Consider the following 17,040-nt stretch of genomic DNA (forward strand, 5'->3'; position numbering starts at 1 on the left):
AGTCTTCTGCAATGAACTGAGCTCCTGCAGTAAATATTTTCTCTTTCTTTCCAAATAATAAGACTTTAATGCTATTTTACTTCTTGAAATACCAAAGAGAATGTCAGTTATGAAGAGCTTGTTGAAATTAATGGGACATAATCATAATTGAAGAGGGTATGTTACAACTGCAGGAAAAGGAGTTTTCTGCCCTTTTTGAAATCCTAATTAACGGGATGGAAATCCTGGTCCACGTGCTTCCTTGACGCAAATTAAAGGCAGCCCCGTGCCTTTGCTGATCACTCTTGCATATTTATTTTTCTACTTTTTTTTTTTTTTTTTATAATATTGAATTAACTTTGGTTGTTTGGTCTGAAGGTGGATTTACCCTCTGAAAGCTTTTCTGTCCAGTGCTGCTCCATGTTCTGCTTTTCCTGAGGCTCCCCAGGTAAGTCTTATTTCTAGGGTCACATATGGGAGCATTCCTTTTGGCTTGGTCTTCAAAGTGATTTCTGTAGTTAAAGGTATTCTGGGGGGAAAAAAGGACCTGGACCAGGTGTTTGCCTGGCCTTTGTGGAATCTTTAAAGGATTTTCTGCCAGGATTTAGGAAGAAATTGTTTCCTGTGAGGGTGGTGAGGCCCTGCACAGGGTGCCCAGAGAAGCTGTGGCTGCCACATTCCTGGAAGTGTCTAAAGCCAGGTTGGACAGGGCTTGGAGCAGCCTGGGCTGGTGAAAGGTGTCCCTGCCATGGCAGGGGTGGGATGAGATGGGCTTTAATGTGCTTTCTCAAACAAACCATTCTGACATTCAATGACTTTACTTCAGGTTTTTATTTTCACGTGTGCACACCCACACGGGAGCTGGTTGTTCTTTACACCTGTGGTTCCTGGGTGTTATATAAAAAAATCCAAATATTCACTTTTAACAGCTCTTGGACGTTACCAGTGAATCACTTCTGTGTGGAGAAAAGAGAAATATGCCCGGGCTAGGGCAGTGATGTAGATGGCGTGATGTACAGCTGAATGTAGTAATACCCTTCTGAAATGAACGATTCTCATTTAAATACTTTTTAAAAAAAATTATTTCTGTGGATTTTATTCCTAGGTGTTATATAAAAAAATCCAAATATTCAGTTTTAACAGCTCTTGGACGTTACCAGTGAATCACTTCTGTGTGGAGAAAAGAGAAATATGCCCGGGCTAGGGCAGTGATGTAGATGGCGTGATGTACAGCTGAATGTAGTAATACCCTTCTGAAATGAACGATTCTCATTTAAATACTTTTTAAAAAAAAATTATTTCTGTGGATTTTTTTTTGGTTTTGTTTGTTTTTTGGTTTGTTTTTTTTTACAGCAACTGTGGCGGCTGCAGAAGGGTGTGAGGGCAGCCCGAGCGGGAACCCGCGGGCTGTTCCCAGCGGGGTGTGAGGGAGGTGAGGGAAGCCCGGGCTGTTCCCGCCGAGGTGTGAGGGGAACCTGGGGTGGGTCGCGCCGGGTGCAGGGATGTGAGGGGAGCCCGAGCCGTCCCCGCCGGGCTCTGAGGGGAGCCCAGCCCGGCCATTTTCCCGCCGAGCCCCCGCCTCAGCACCCCGCGCCCGCCGCGCCAGCGCCGCCGCTGATTGGCTGAGAACTGGAGCCAGAGCGAGCTGCTGATTGGCCCATCCGCACGGCAACTCTGGCCAATGAAGAAACGTCGTGGAGCCCGCCTTTCCTCCGACTGGTTGTACCTCCCCCTGCTCCCGCCCACTGCCGGGCAGCGGTGCCGCCAGCTGATTGGCTGAGGCGCTCCCCGGGCTGGATGTTTAATTGGGCGGTGCTGGGCTGCCCGGCGCCTCACCTGCTGAGCGCCGCCATTGGCCCGCCGCTCCCCGCGCCCCCGCCCATTGGCCGCACCGCCCCTCAAGAGCGTCCCGATTGGCCATAGCGGCCCGGCCCGGTATCCGGGTAAGATGGCCGCAGTCGGGGAGTGCTCGCTGCCCGCGCCGTGGCGGCCGGTCTCCCTCACTCACGTCGAGTATCCTGCAGGTAACGCTCCGTTTCGCCGCTGCCGGGCGTCCCCACCGCGTCTCCGGGCGGGGCGGGCCCCTTCCCGCCGCCCCCCGGCGCCGCCGAGGGCCGCGCTGGCGGCTGCCAAATTGTGAGCCATTGAGCAGCAGCGTTGAGGCGGCAGGGCGCGCGTGCGCGTTGGGGGCGGCGAGGCGCTCTGCCAGATTGGGAGCCGCGGCGGGAGCGGCGGTGCGCATGCGCGGTGGGGGCTCCGGGCTGAGGGGCTGCGGGGGGGGGGGGCGGGGAAGGGGGCGGGAATGGGCGCTTGCGGGGGGGGGGCCCGGGGCGGGGGGGCTGGGGGGGGGGGTCGGGGAAGGGGACCGGGAATGGGCTCGGGAGGGGCGGCTCCGTCCCGGGGATCCCGGAGCCTCTCGGCCCTCCACCGCCGCCCTGCCCGCTCCACACCGCCGCCTCGCCGCCCCTGCAGCCCTCTGGCCATGTGTGGTACCCCCGGCTTTGAGGGGAGGATCCCACCCACAATCAGCAGCTCCCGCTGCCGCCCCAGCAGCGTGCTGGTGTCGGTGTCACCGCCCTGCTCCGTGCCCTGAGGGTCTGGCTTGGTGTGTCACCGTGCCGGCGGACTCCGGGGTCCCTCGTGCCACCCCGGGGAGCGGGGATGTGCCAGGGTGGCCGTGTCCCCTGGGTGGGCTCGGCTGCCGGGGGCTTGGGGGCTGTGCTGGGAGTGGGGGTGGCCGGGTGTCCCTGTCCCAGCTGGACCTGGTGGATTTCCTGGGGGCGCTTTGGTCAGTCAGCGCTGAGGGAAATGGCCCGAGCACTCCAGACACAGGATGTTTTGTGGCTCAGCTCTTGGCAAGGTGGGTTTGTGTCCTGGCAGCGTTGAGGAGCAATGGGTGCCTGAGTGCAGGATGGGCTGTTCCAGCTGGGACAGGTATGATCCACAAAGGTGGAATGAATTCCTGATGTGCAAGAGCAAATGGGTCTATGTTTAGCTGGCATACGTCTAAACTGTGTCCCATCAGTACCTGTGGTCCTTTGGAGCTCCTGTGGGTGCTTTGTGCTGTGCTGGGTTTGGGTGCTTGTTATAATCAGAGATAATAGAAAAATGAAGTGTCAGAGTTACAGTATTAACCATTTGCTCAAAATCCAAATCTTGTCTAAACACTGTTCTCAGTATCCAGTTCTAGTGAGACCCCAACTTGCCATGGAGTGTTGCTGTATGTCCTGTTTCACTAACTGAATTTTAGTTCATGATGAAAGGTCCTCTTAGCAGTGCAATTCCTAAAGCTTTTAAAGTGCTTAAGGATCTTCTGGGTTGAAAGTGCCCATTTAGCTAGGAGACTTGAAATGTGACAACACTGAAAAAATATCTGGCACTGGAAGTGCATTATTTCTTGGCCCTCCCCCTTATGGCTGTTTCATGGTTTTCTCTGATGCTTTATGTGAAATACTGGCATTTCCTTTTCTGTCTTGCATTTTCCTCCACACTGTCAGCTCCTCTGCCATCCCCCTTCTCAAATATATTATTGTGTCAGTTTGGGAGAGATGGGAAATAATCTTGCCAGTTGTACTGATATATTCATCTTTGTATCTTATCTCCTTATCTGAACCTGGCAGTATACACAGAGCGTCCTGTGCTCCATTTGTTGGATTGGTTTGGGAAATGAAGGTGGTGGAAATCACTGCTCAAGGGTTATCTGTCAGATCTTGAACAGTGTGACATAACCTGAATATTTTCTCTCTGCGTTGAGAGCTCTTAGGCAAAGGGAGGAGATGATTGTGTGGAGGGGTAAATCACCACCCAGCTTAGGGTTGTGTTTGGAGGGGATGGGCACTGTGTTTATCTTGGATAAAAAAGTGGAGACAAAGGACTAAAACAATAAAGCAGCTGGAGGTATAAAAGTTTATTAATTTATTTTCATAGAATCATTTAAGTTGGAGAAGCCCCTGAGATCACAGAGTCCAGCTGTTCCTCCAGCACTGCCAAGGCCACCACTAAACCCCATCCTCAAGTGCCACATTTACACAGCTCTTAAATCCCTCCAGGCACGGGGAGTCCACCACTGCCCTGGGCAGCTCTGCCAGGGCTGGGCAGCCCTTTCTGTGAGGAAGCTTTTCCTGATATCCGAGTTAGACCTCCCCTGGTGCAATTTGTGGCTGTTTCCTCTTCTCCTGTCCCTGTTCCCTGGGAGCGGAGCCTGATGCCTGCCCCCAGCTGTCAGGGAGTTGTGCAGAGCCAGAAGGTCTCCCCAGGCCTCCTTTTTTCTCCAGGCTGAGCCTCCCCATCTCTGTCAGGTGCTCCTGGTGCTCCAGATCCCTCCCCAGCTTTGTTCTCTCCTCCGGACATGCTTCAGCCCCTCAATGTCTTTCTTGTTGTGAGGGGCACAAAGCTGCCCCCAGGATCTGAGGTGGGGCCTTAGCAGTGTCCAGCACGGGGAGATTTGGTGTCATCAGTGAGCTGAGGGTGCACTCGATCTCCTTGGCCAGTTCGTTAATAAATGTATGAAACAGAGCCTGCCTCAGGACTGAGCCCAGCCCCAGCTGGGTTTAGCTCCATTCCCCACCAGTCTGGGCCTGGACAGGTTTTTTACCTGGAAAACAGAGCACCCATCCAAGCTGTGGATGTTCTCCAGGAGAATACTGTGGAAAGCAGTATTAAAGTCTTTACTAAGGCAAGGTAGACAACATTTTGGTATAAAAGAATGACTTGCAGTAAACCATAGGGCTGGAGCTTTTACCTGGATTTGGGGAAAGTGCTCGTAACTTTATTTAGAAAGCTCTTTACGTTCAGCCTGAGCACATCTGAAGTCCAGGTCCATAAAGTGCCTAGATAATGTATATTTATAAAGGAGTGGTGTTGGCAGCGTGCTCAGCACAGTGGAGTTAATGCAGCCTTGTGCTGCTGAGAGGGTCGGAACGAGAAATAGATCCTGCTTTTACCAACATCAATTATTAAGCTGTCTTGGCATGTCATGCACTGCTCTGTGGCAAACAGCTTCGGCTCTTGGCTGATCCCAGAGGCTGCTGAGCTGCTGTGGCAACCACCTCTGAAAATCTCACATCTTTAAAGATTTCCAGTGCAGAACCCCAGCTTTCATCATCATGGGTGATGGTCCTGGGACCGGGTAAAAACCAAAAATCTGTCACTGCTGATTCCTGCCTGGCAGAAGAAGCCTGAATTTGAGCTTCTGCTTCTAACTGTGAAGGGGAGAGGTGTTTCCAGAAAGGTGCTCCCTGTTCTGATCTAATGTTTCCTTATCAATAGTGATACATCAGACCCATCCTGAGTTGCTTGTGTGGCTGCACAGCTCTCCAGGGCTTTCTGTGATGTCCACTTTGGGCAAAATAAATGAGAAACAGCAAATGAATGCTGTGGTAATCAACTGCAGACTGGTCTGAGGAATGCAGTCTTGGAGACCTGACTGAAATATTACCCATAGGGAATGTTAGGATTAAACATAGGGAGAAAAAAATGAGCCATGGCAGTGCTGCCTGCATGTGCTAAAGCATGCTGCTGCAGAGGACAGCCTGTAAAAATATCATCCTGATGCTGCTTTCAGAATTTTTTGATCCTGGAGCATTTAATATTACCAGCTCTGCTTTGGTGAGACCAAGGAATGATCTGGCATAGTGTCAGGTTGCTGGCAGGTAGGCAGGAATAATCCTTCTTCCCTGTGTCCTTCCAGTAATGAGCTGGTGATTGCATCAGGACTGTGAAGTCCTTGATGGATGTATAAAAGCTGTATCTCTAATTGTTCTTTGAATCCATTTCCGCTTTGGATCTCACGGTATCTTTGGCACTGAGCTTTGTAGTTTAATGTGGTTGTTGTTTCTTTTCTGTTAAGTCCACTGCTCAGTAATTTCATCAAACACTCTCTCCTGTGCAGTGAGAGGCAGCAATTGTTTGCTGTCAATTTCTCCATATAATTCATGACTTTATAGAACTGTTGTATCATCTGTTTTCCTTTTGCAGCTGAAAATCTGATTTATTTGATGTTTTCTGAATGGCTGCTGTTGCATACTTATCTTTGTCCCCATTCTACTTGCCTTTTCTGTGTGTACTCTCCCTTTTTAGCTGATGACACCACAATTGCATAATAAATTTTTGTAGTGCTGTAACAGTAACTTCTGTTGTGCTCTTAAAATTGTTCTTCTTGCCTTTTTGACTGCTGCAGAGCACTGGATGCTAGTCTGAAGGTATTGGCACTCACTGAGTCTGAGGGTTTTTGTTTGATAACAACTGAACTAAATCCTGTCATGTCATGGGTATAATTAGGGTTGTTTTTTCCCGTATGCATTGCTTTGCATGGGATGACTTTGTGCTGCAGACTTAAAACTCATCTTCAGGGACTTCCTGCCTGGAGGGTGAGTTTCACTGGAGAAACATTGAGTTCCTGGTTTGTTTGGGTTTTTTATTATTATTTGGAGAAAAGAAAGAAAACTTCCTCTCTTCAGTGCAGCTGGGATTCTTAGAGCTCTGGGACCTTCTGGACCTTCTCACACTGGACAAATTCTTTAAGGAGAGAAACCTGGTGTGCCAAACCTTTTCTCTGCAGAAGGACAGAATATTCCCATTTTCCCAGTGTCTCCAGGATGTTTCCTACAGCCAGGCAGAGTTGGAGGGGCAGGTGTGCAGAATCAGTCAGTGGGTGAAGAAGTTCAAAGGTGCTGTGTCTGTGCTTTGGCTCAGCAGTTCTTGTTGCTGTTCAGTATCAGCACATGCAGCTCCTATAGGAATGTTTGTTCTGATAACCCTCCTGTGGTTCTGTGCAGGCCTCACAAGTCAGGGCTCATTCCAGAGCTGAACAGTATCTCCTGGAAGAAGTAGATCCCACTCTTGTTTGGCTGCTTTAATGCAGGGTTTATGTTTAATCTCCTTGCAGAAGTTATGTCTCATTCTTGCCTTTATGCCATAATTTGAAGCCTCCTGTAGATATTATTGCTGTCCCACAGCTCGTGTTATGGGGATATTCACAAGCAGAGGAAATGACTCTTTTATATCATGAATATTTAGTGATTTAGTGACACGCATACACTGCATGTTGTCCGTGCAACTTGCACATATGCACTTAGCCAAGAGCACACAACCAGTGTCAGTGCCACAAATAGATCCTTCCATAGGAAGTGGTGGTGGCAAAGCTCAGTCTTGTGGTAGGATGTGGTTGGGGGCTGTTGATTCACATTTTTACATCCTATACAGGTTAAGGAGATCTGATGAAGCTCAGCTATTTCCACCGACAGGATGCTGGGTAAAATGTTGAATTGGAGCAGAAGTAGATGCTGAATGAAGACTGAAAAAAATAGCGTGTGTCTGAGCTATGTATAGTGCTGCACGTACTTATCTCTTGGCTGCCCAAAAATGGGGTAGTTGCATCCTTTATTTTTGCTTTTTGAGCTCCAAATAATGTCCAGGGAAGGCTGGACTTTTAAAAAGCAGAATTTAAAACTAAATGAAGCCCAAGATATATATTAAGCAGATTCTCTTTTTGCATTTTTGCAGCGATTTTGTCTCTGTTCCTGCTGGTTGGAGGAACTGCTTTAAAATTCCCAAGTTTAGCAAATTAAAGGAAAATTAATTTTTTATAAAAAAAGGCAGGGGTGCTGCTTGCTAGATCTGCCTGGACTTTAAACCGTGGCTGTCCTGCACGTCTCCTTTCCCTGGGAATAAGTCTCGGAGCGCACTGGAGCGTGAGAGGAGACAGGAGTGACAGAAGTAATCACGCTCCAAGGCCCCCGGAGCGCTGAGCAGCGCTGGCCTTTCTCTCAGAGCTCACTTTGCCTCCTCCTCTGGGGATTTCCAGTCCTTTCGAGCTGGGTTACTCACTGAAGCTCTGCCTTGAGCTGCTGATCCAGTGGGGCTGTTTGTGATGGCTTTAGTGCCTTCCTGGGGTAGCTCCAGTGCTGCCTTCAGTGCCCAGCTGTTTATTTGCCTCCTCTGTAGAAAAAGTGGCTTCAGAATGTGACTGTGTTTAATTGCCATTAGCCACAGGAACATGAAGTACTATTAGTGATATCTGCTCTAAATGGGCTGCTGAAATATTTGAGGAGCTTTTGTGTTAAGACTGAGTGAAGGACTTTGTGCCTGGAGGGAGTGATGGTGTCTGATTCCCCTCTCAGGTGTGGTTTTTGTGCCTGTGAAGTCTGGGTGATTTGATTTATTGGGATTGTTATGATATAACATAACAGAGGATTTTGAGTTCACCACTGCTGATCCTCTTTAAATTAAAAGACTACTTGTTTAAGTACCTTTCCACCATCTGCACAAGAAATAGAACCCTCTGAGAAGATAAATAATCTGGTTTTATTTCTACTTGACAAAATTATAGCTTTTAATGGGGAAGTCTAAGCCTTTATGTACCGTGGATTAACAGAATGAGTGATCTGAAACACGGTGATCTCTTGATGATGAGTTCTCTTTATTTGGTAATGCTGGAATTGAGACTTTTGGAAAGTATTCCTAAGGCTTTCAGGGTAGTTTAATTGTCTCTTGACAAGGTGCCTTCTCTCATGAATTCCCTCATCATTGACGACAGAGCTCATTTTGTTGAGAGTTTGTGATTTATGTAAAACCATAAGGGGCTTGTCTATTGTCAAGTAACTGGTACTGTCACATCCCCTTTGTGTTACCATCACTTACATCCCCTTTGTGTTACCATAACCCATTGCTTTGGGAGCATTTGGAATGCACCTGATGCAAGACAAACCTGCCATATGGAGCAAGAAAAGTTTCAAATTCAGTGTCTTCCAATGCTTTTCAGGTTAAAACCAAAGCAGAACCTCACTTCAATGGAAGCCCAGCATGCCTGGGGGTTTTGTCCTCCAAATCTTCCTCCTTTCACCTAACTCCTGCTAGTAATCCTTGCTGGTGATGTTGCTGGTTCCTAAATTTAACCCAGAGTTTGGAATTCCAGAGGCTTCCATGCACTATACCTGATGTAACCACAACTATGTGGCAATAACATCAGCAGCATGAACTTTGTTGTAAAGGAGCAATAACTTGTTTTTTTATCAGTTCCAGCACTCAGAGGCTGAGGTTAAAGTCCTTTTTGCTAAGTGCTGCTTTGAAATGTGGGTGTGTGGGCTGGAGAGCCTGGGTGCCTTGCAGTGGAATTGATCTAGGAATGAGTCCAATGCTCCGACTTGCAGAGGCATCCTGTTTCCTTTTGAGAGGAGGGAAGAGGGGACCAATTTATGTGGGGGCTGAGCCTTTTGTGTTCAGTGATGGGATGGAGAGGATCTGGTCTGTGAAAACCAATACTCAAAGTACCCATCTCTTCTGTTGCTCTCTGGGTTCATACAGCAAGTTTGTGACTTCTGTATTTAAAGATTCTCTGGCAGACAGTTCTGGCTCTTCTCATACAAATTGCTGATGTTGGAGCAAAATTGCTCTGATAATTTTTTGTGTCCTCGGAATTTGTGCTGACATCTTTTCTCCAAATACTTCTGTATGCATCCCTTTTTGGGGAAGAGAGGCAAGAGAAACTTGGATCAAAATGCACAGCTGCTCCTTACTGTGGCTGCCCACTTCTGTGTCTGTTGCAGTTCAGAATAAAGGTTTTGAGAGACCTTATGACCTCTGTGAGGTCCCATTGCTGCTCCCTGATTCTCCCTGGGGGATAACTAGACTCTTAATTATTTGGGTTGGAGGCCCAAATCCCCCTCTGTGTGTACAAGTGGGTTACTGGTTAAAAAGGCAGAATCTCCTTTATTTCCCTGACATCTCCTGCTATGTTTAGCTGTTTTTTCCTTCCCATTTTGCTCATGCTGGTGTTTGTGCAGACACATGGTGAGACAGATTAGGAAGCTGATCCAGCTGAAAACTAACCCATTTTGGTGGGGGAGTGGGAAAGGATTTGTTTGGGGACTGTTTGCTGGCTCAGAGAAGAAATAGGAATGAGGAGAAGGGAAAGATGCTGCCTCTTTTGCAGCAGCCTGTGCTCATGTTGGATTAAAGTGGCTCTGGGCCCACACCCATGGTTATTGTTGTAAAGTGGGTGGCAGTAATCTCTGCTGAATGATTCCAGGTTCCTTTCACCCTTGATTTTGAACCTGCAAAGAAGCACTGCTGTCCCCCTGCCTCAGCTCCTCTGTCATTCTGGATCACAGGGACTTGCTGCACTGCTGAGTTTGCCCCTCTGCTCTGTGATGCAGGGCTCGGACTGACCCATGTTGTGGTGGCAGGCAAGTACCTGTGAAGTTCACACTGATTGGTTTCTCTTGTTTGTTTCCCCAGGTGATTTCTCTGGCCAGCTTTTAGCTTATTTGAGTCTTGGTCCAATATTCATTATTGTTGGCTTTGTAACACTCATCATATTCAAGAGAGAGCTTCACACGGTGAGTCCTTCTCTCCCTTCCCAGCCTCTCCTTATGACAAAAGTCTTTTCCTTTGTCACCTGGGGCTCCTGTATTCACACTTCTTTTTCTCTCTAAAAGGAGCAAGCTGAGGAAAGCCATCTTCCTGTCAGGGAACAGCAGGAGACACTTAGCACCCGTACCAGGTTAAAAGGCTGCCCAGCCTTTTCTGACATCTCTGTTATGCTGGTGTGTTTTGGACATTATCTGTCCAGAGCCATCGAGGGAGATGTCTGAGGAAGTACAGAATGCTGTTGCAGAGTGGGAACACTCCCAAGATCCAGTAGGATCATAGCACTGGGCAGCATATCCAGGAAATGGTGTGTGTAACTCAGGGGGATGCACTTTCTTTGAACTACTGAGGCAGAAAAGGGGATAAAAATAAAACCTAAAGCTTTCCAAGGGAGTGCATCTGTCTTTAGGAGCTGCTTTTCAAATGTGAGTTGAATACCAGGGGCAGAAAAGACTTGTTTCAATCCAAATTCTTAAAATGCTTTTTATCTGCTCTGCCAGGTAGTTGGGAATCAGTGTCATGGATAAGCTCCCTCTAGGACATATAAACCTCTTGTAGCATTTGTCCTCAGTAAACAGATAAAACAGGGGCCACTGAAAGGATTTTGACAGCACGTTTCGAATGTGGGGCCGCAGTGTCATGGGAACCAGTGGCCCAAGGGAATAGGACTTTTAACTAGGGAAGGCAGCTGTACAGTTTTGACAACTCACAGGTTTTGTGTTGGCCCAAAAGAGAAAAGAAGCCAGAGTAACTATTGCACAGATTTATAGGATTCTCAGTACAGGGGTTTGTTTGGTGTTGGTAAGGAGACAAGTGTTGAGGTTGAGTCTCAGTTCTTCGTGTGGGTAGTCACCACTGGGCTGGGGAGAGACACTGGCTGACTTGCAGCAGCCTGAGCTGTGGCTCAGGATGTGGAGTGAAAAATTGCTTCATCATGTGGAATAGGACTGAGTGCTAAGGAGGCAGTGTCATCACCAGCTGGGAATTTGATCACAGCAGCAGGACTAATTTAGGGGAGGTGTATGAACTGTGAAGTTGAAGAGCAAAAATAAATGCTACCAGGTCTGGCTTAGCTCAAAATGTGAATTCATCTTAGACTGAAGACAGCAGCTTCAAGATGAAAATATTCATAGAGGGAAAAGCCAGAAAGCCTGAAAAGTCACCTTTGTTTTAAACTATTTACCCAAATAACAGTGTCTGCACTCCCCCTGTTGGTCACTGGGAAAAGCCAGTTCCCAAAAACCTGCCCTATTAAAAAGGTCACTTTCTGCACTCAGTGGTGCAAGGTGCTGGCAGAAGTGCCTTACTGTGCCATTTTTGTCTTTCTGTGTGTCAGCTGCTGAAAAGCTGCATGTACACAATATGTTGCCACATAGAAAGTGAGATGAAAATAAATACTTTTCTTCTCAGGTATAGAATTTGGAAGCCATTGGTTTTAACTCTAGTAGTCAAAAAAGAAAATTAGAAGCATAATGTTTGGGGTTTTACCAACAGAGAGAGCCTGGTAAGTAGAAGGATCTCTTAGAGGGGATGACACAGCTGTCTTGCCTTCACAGATCTCTTTCTTGGGAGGGCTGGTGTTCAACGAGGCAGTGAACTGGTTAATAAAAAATGTAATCCGGGAGCCTCGGCCGTGCGAAGGTAGGGTATGGACCATGAGTGTGGTGGTGTCAGGGGAGTTTGGGGTGGAATGCTGACTGGGGGGAGTTAGAGGGGTTTTCCCCCTTTGTCTCACGTTGGCTGTGGATGTTTGGGTGTAAAAAAGCTGACAGAGCTTCCTGAGCAGGGACATGTCCTGTGAGCTTTGTGCATGCTCCAGCAGCACGGTCTGGCTTCACATCTGGAGTGTTCCAGCTGCTGACCATACCTTGACCATACTCTTCTTTTTTCTTCTCTTCCCAGAAGCCCATTCAACAGTGACCACAAAATACGGGATGCCGTCCAGCCACTCCCAATTCATGTGGTTTTTCTCTGTCTATTCCTTTCTGTTCCTTTATTTAAGGTAAAAATTCCAGGTCATATTTTGGCTGTTAATATGTTGAAACACCTGAAATGGGTGGCTCCCTTGCTGGGTGTCACTTGAGTGGGATAATGGAATTAAATCTGAGGACCTGCACAATTTGTTGTGGCTCGGGTGGGATTGAAGCATGTCTGTCTCAATCTGAACGTAGGGCTGGAGTTTCTCTAAGCTGTGATGGTGTCCCAGTATGAGGGAGGAGATGGGGTATAGGGAGGAGAAATGAAGAGCTGCTTTTTCATTTTGTCTCAGTTTCAGTGGGATTATCTACAATCTTTTGGATAATACCATCTGTCCACTTGTATGACTTTAGTTGACTTCCCTTACCAAGTGCTGGGTTTACTGGTGCTTTAATGAAATTCTTGCTGAGGCATGGCTCTGTCTCGTGGCTCTGTGTGTGGAGGAAGACAAAACTCAGTTCCTCTTGGCTCTGTAGGTGATGGAGGGACTCTGTCTTGGCTCCCTGTTGCATGTGCCCAGCACGTGCCTCTCACATCAGTGTGAGCATCCTGCCTTCCATCACAGCAATCCTTGTTCACAGCTGGAGAGAAGCACGTGTGGCTTCTTGGCTGCTCTTTAACTTCTGCCAGTGGGACAGATTGCTGCTGGGATGGGATTGAGCTGCCCATGACCTGAGTGGAGTAAAGCTTCCCTAGGGTTTCAGAGGGAGGGAGGTCAGGACTGCTCAGCTCCCTGCCCTGTGCTAATGGCTCTCCATCTCTTTCAGAATGCACCAAACAAACAATGCGAGGTTTCTGGATTTGCTATGGCGACATGTGCTGTCCATCTGCCTCATCACAGTGGCTTTGCTAGTCTCATATAGTAGGTATGGAGCAACTGTTTCTCTTCTGCTCTCATACAGCCTCGTGGCCTGTCCCAGCCACCAGCCCTGGCATTCCTTATCCTGCCTTTCCCACCTAATTCTCCACTGTGCCACAGGAGTCAGAGCTTTGTAGAAGTGTTGCCATGAGACTCAATAAACAAAGGTTCTCCCTGTGTGGTGCTTCACAGAAGCATTTACAAAACCCCAAATCAGCTGAACTTGTGCCAGTTCCCCAGGGGCTCCAGTGCCATGCTCCATCCAGCCTCACTGCCTCGCCCTCTTTCCAGCACTAAGTGTGGAGGCATTGCCCCATGCCTGGGTGCAGCAGCGTCTGCAGCATGTGGATGGCTACAGTTGAGAATCCCAGTGTTTTGCTTGAGCATTAGTTAATCAAAACATTTAGAGCTGTTGGCTTGCAAGATTTAGTTCTGTTGAGATAGATAAAGAAAATGGAACTGTGATCATGATTTTTTTTTCTCTTTAGTAGATTAAATGTAAAGTGAGCTCTAGTAATTGGAAAAACAAACAAATTCAAGCTAGAAATAGGGTCACATTTTCCACAGGAAAGTAATTACCTGTTGGCACAGTTGACTGTACACTACAGCTGATTACTTATTACTAATTATTTTAAAAGCCTGACAGGACAAATTTGTCAGCGGTATATGGTCTAATTAAAACAAAATTAGAGGAAATCAAGTGACCTATGTTAGACAGAAGGTCAGATAAGATGATCATAATGATATGTGAGCAAAAAGAATTTTGAATGTAGCTTGTGCAGGCCAGCAGTGCAGCTCTGAATGGAGTCACAGTGAGCACATTGGTCATGCAGCCACTGTGCCTGTCACATTGGAGAGCACCAAAATCACAAAAAAAAATGCTGTCCATGTTCTTAAAAGCCTTTAAGCCCCAGCTTTGGTGGCCTGGAGGAGACTTGTCCTGTTACTGCCTTTGGAAAAGTCTCTTGTGGGAACTAACAGGATTAGTTCTTCAGCTGATCTGAAGATGGGTGGAGGGTTATTGAGTTAAGCTCAAACTAGAAGTGCTCCAAGCCAAAACTGCTGTAGTAGGGAAGAATTTTCCCCAATTTTTTTTCCCCCACTATTTTTGCCAGCTTTTTACTGGAAAAAGACATCCACTTTTAATGTCTGGAGGATAGCTCGCACCCATGTCTGTGAGTCCAGTGACACCTCAGCTCCTGAGTCTTGGCTCCTTTTGTTTTAAAGCCTGTCTGGTGACTCTCCTCTTCCACTGCAGGGTTTATTTGCTTTACCACACCTGGAGCCAAGTCCTATATGGAGGTGTGGCAGGAAGCATCATGGCCATAGCCTGGTTTGCCTTCACACAGGAGATCCTAACTCCCCTCTTCCCGAGGATAGCAGCGTGGTAAGTCTGTTTATTCTGTGGAGGTTTGTTAGGGATGTTAGAAATGAGAATTCCTGGGCTCTGTCCCAGTTTTGCATACTGGCTGTTGTGTAACCTACTTTATTCCTCCATGTTTTCTTGTGCATGCATATATACAAAGGATCATGTGTCCTTGATAAGGGTGGGGAAGAGGGAATTCAATCAATTGCTACGTTTTGTAAAGCCCTGCTAAAGCTGTGAGGTGTGGCAAGCCTGCTGGAGGAGCTTTGCAAGATGAACAGCAGACCTTTCTTAATGAATGTCTAATGACCTAGTCAAATTGCAGAGCTATTTACATGTAATATAGTCTGGAAATATTGCATAAGGAAAGAAAAAATGTTTTTTTTTTTAATCGAACAAAGAATCTTTTTGACGGCCTGAAGTGATAGAGTAGTACTGTTAAGTAGAGCGGGTTTTGGGGGTTTTTTTATTTTTTTTAAATCAAAATTCCAGTGAAGAAAGTCTAATTATTTTCCCCTTTCCACCACATTGTCCTTTTTCAGGCCAATTTCAGAGTTCTTTTTAATCCGAGATACCAGCCTCATTCCTAACATCCTGTGGTTTGAATACACAGTCACGAGAGCAGAAGCAAGGTAAGTTCTCTTGGGAATGGAGGAGCTGTTGCTGCTCTGACCTTTCAGATGCAGTTATTAACTAATTTTCTGATATGTAGCTGATAATTTTTGGCTGCTGTGGGTAGAATAGCTCAAAGTAAGGAAATACCAAGTTGTGGGTTAATGACTGCATCTGCAGGATGAGCCTTAGAGGGTGTGATTCAATAATTTAATCTCATTTAGGTACCATTTCGGCTCCCTGGCTTATGGATTTTGCAAGCAGTTGTTTATAATCTTGCATCCACACGTGAGCTGTGTACTCTGAGGACGGGGTGGGTGTTCTGGGAGTGTGGGGAAAGGGAAGGAATGATCAGCTTGGTGGGTATGGCAGGGGCACTTCAGTTTTGTGTGTAGCTAAGCAGAGGCACACTTCAATCCTCCTGTATTTCCCTGTGGTTTGTTGCAGCCCCCTGGGATGGGGCTGGGGTCCCCTGTGTCACCTGTGCCCGTGTTGCCTTGCAGGAACAGACAGCGCAAGCTGGGTACGAAGCTCCAGTGACCGGAACGTGGGGACCAGGGCGCGTTTCAACGGAGACAGACAAGAGCAGAGACCTGGGAGCAGCAAGGAGCCTTTTAACAGACGGACCAAAGGAACAGGCAGGGACCATACCCAAAACCTGAAAGCCTTTGCTCTGCTTTAGCAGCTAAGCTGGATGCTCCCTGATGCATGTGGGACCGTGCAGGAGTAGAAACTCATTTTGAACACAGATGCACATGGTTGGATGTACCATCGTGTCTACGTCAGGGGAGGGGGGAGAAAATGCCTGGTGTCGTGTTCGGGGGAGGGAAAACCAAAAAATGAATCCTTTCTGTGACTTTTTTTTTTCAGCATGAAATATACACACTATTTATTTATTTTTTTAAATGGAACTATTGTTTATGGGGTGGGTGAGGCGTTGATTGTGTGTTTTGCTTTTTTTTAAAAAATTTTTTTGGAAGAAGATGACAAAACTATAATATCAAGTTGGTTATGTTTAATTAGGGCTTCTCATACTTACATGGTTCTTAGGAGGGAGGGGATCTAGGAGGGGTGACCTAGACAGAAGGGAGAGAAAGACCTTCCTTTCTGCAGTCAGTTTGGGAGATCAAAACCAATTCCAACTCTACTTGGTAGAGAAAAAAAGACAGACTATAAAGATCTGATTTTTAACACTAGTGACAGTTCTGCAGGGAATCCTGCATGGATACCAGTTAAGGGGAGTGTGTGTGTAAAACAAAGGAAAAACACAAATATACTGACTTATTTTTTTCCACTGCTGCTCCTGTTGTGTAATTAGCAAGAGTGTCCTTTTCAGAATCTCTTCTAGGTGGCAGGATTATCATACATATCTCACATTTATTCCATCTCTTCCTTTATACTTTGATTATCTCAGGGTTGCTGTGCTCTGTACAGCTTTTGTTGTACTGAGTGTGCTGAGGGCACTGGGAAGCCCATTGGTTATGAGCAGTGCTGTGCTCCAGTGAGAGTCAGCCCAAAGCCTTACAAAATTCAGTTGCTGGTCTCTGTTTTAAGCACTGGATTTTTTTTTTTTTTTCTGTTAAAGCTTAAGGGAGGGATTTTTAAGAATGAACATAGTGACAACCACAAATGAACAAGGCAAATGACTAACAACTAGCTCAGCTGCTCTCTGAATTATTCCTTGAAGAGCCTCGTTAGACTCCATCCATGAACTCCAAGTAGGAAACTTGTCCTAGCAGAGGCTCCTGCCAGTTATCACAGTAGCTTGGTCGGGGTTCTGCAGCTGTAACCTTGAATGCTGAACTCCTGCAAGCAAGTTTTGCTTTCCATCCTTCTTCCATTCTGGTTCTCCGTCTGGCCGGTGGCGCTCTGGATGCTG

At 47.0% G+C, this 17,040-nt stretch overlaps 1 protein-coding gene across 1 annotated transcript; it reads left to right on the forward strand.

Moving 5' to 3' along the window:
• The first annotated feature begins 1,906 nt into the window (after positions 1 to 1,906).
• Positions 1,907 to 16,459, forward strand: DOLPP1 (dolichyldiphosphatase 1). The gene is made up of 8 exons (XM_041474855.1): positions 1,907 to 2,003; positions 10,216 to 10,316; positions 11,904 to 11,988; positions 12,250 to 12,349; positions 13,092 to 13,190; positions 14,442 to 14,570; positions 15,092 to 15,181; positions 15,665 to 16,459. The coding sequence occupies exons 1-8, from the start codon at positions 1,928 to 1,930 to the stop codon at positions 15,699 to 15,701; spliced, it is 717 nt and encodes a 238-aa protein (XP_041330789.1). The 5' UTR covers positions 1,907 to 1,927; the 3' UTR covers positions 15,702 to 16,459.
• Positions 16,460 to 17,040: the final 581 nt, after the last annotated feature.

This window comes from Pyrgilauda ruficollis, unplaced genomic scaffold (genome assembly GCF_017590135.1).
Source record: "Pyrgilauda ruficollis isolate IOZ18807 unplaced genomic scaffold, ASM1759013v1 scaffold34, whole genome shotgun sequence".
Classification (NCBI taxonomy): Eukaryota; Metazoa; Chordata; class Aves; order Passeriformes; family Passeridae; genus Pyrgilauda; species Pyrgilauda ruficollis.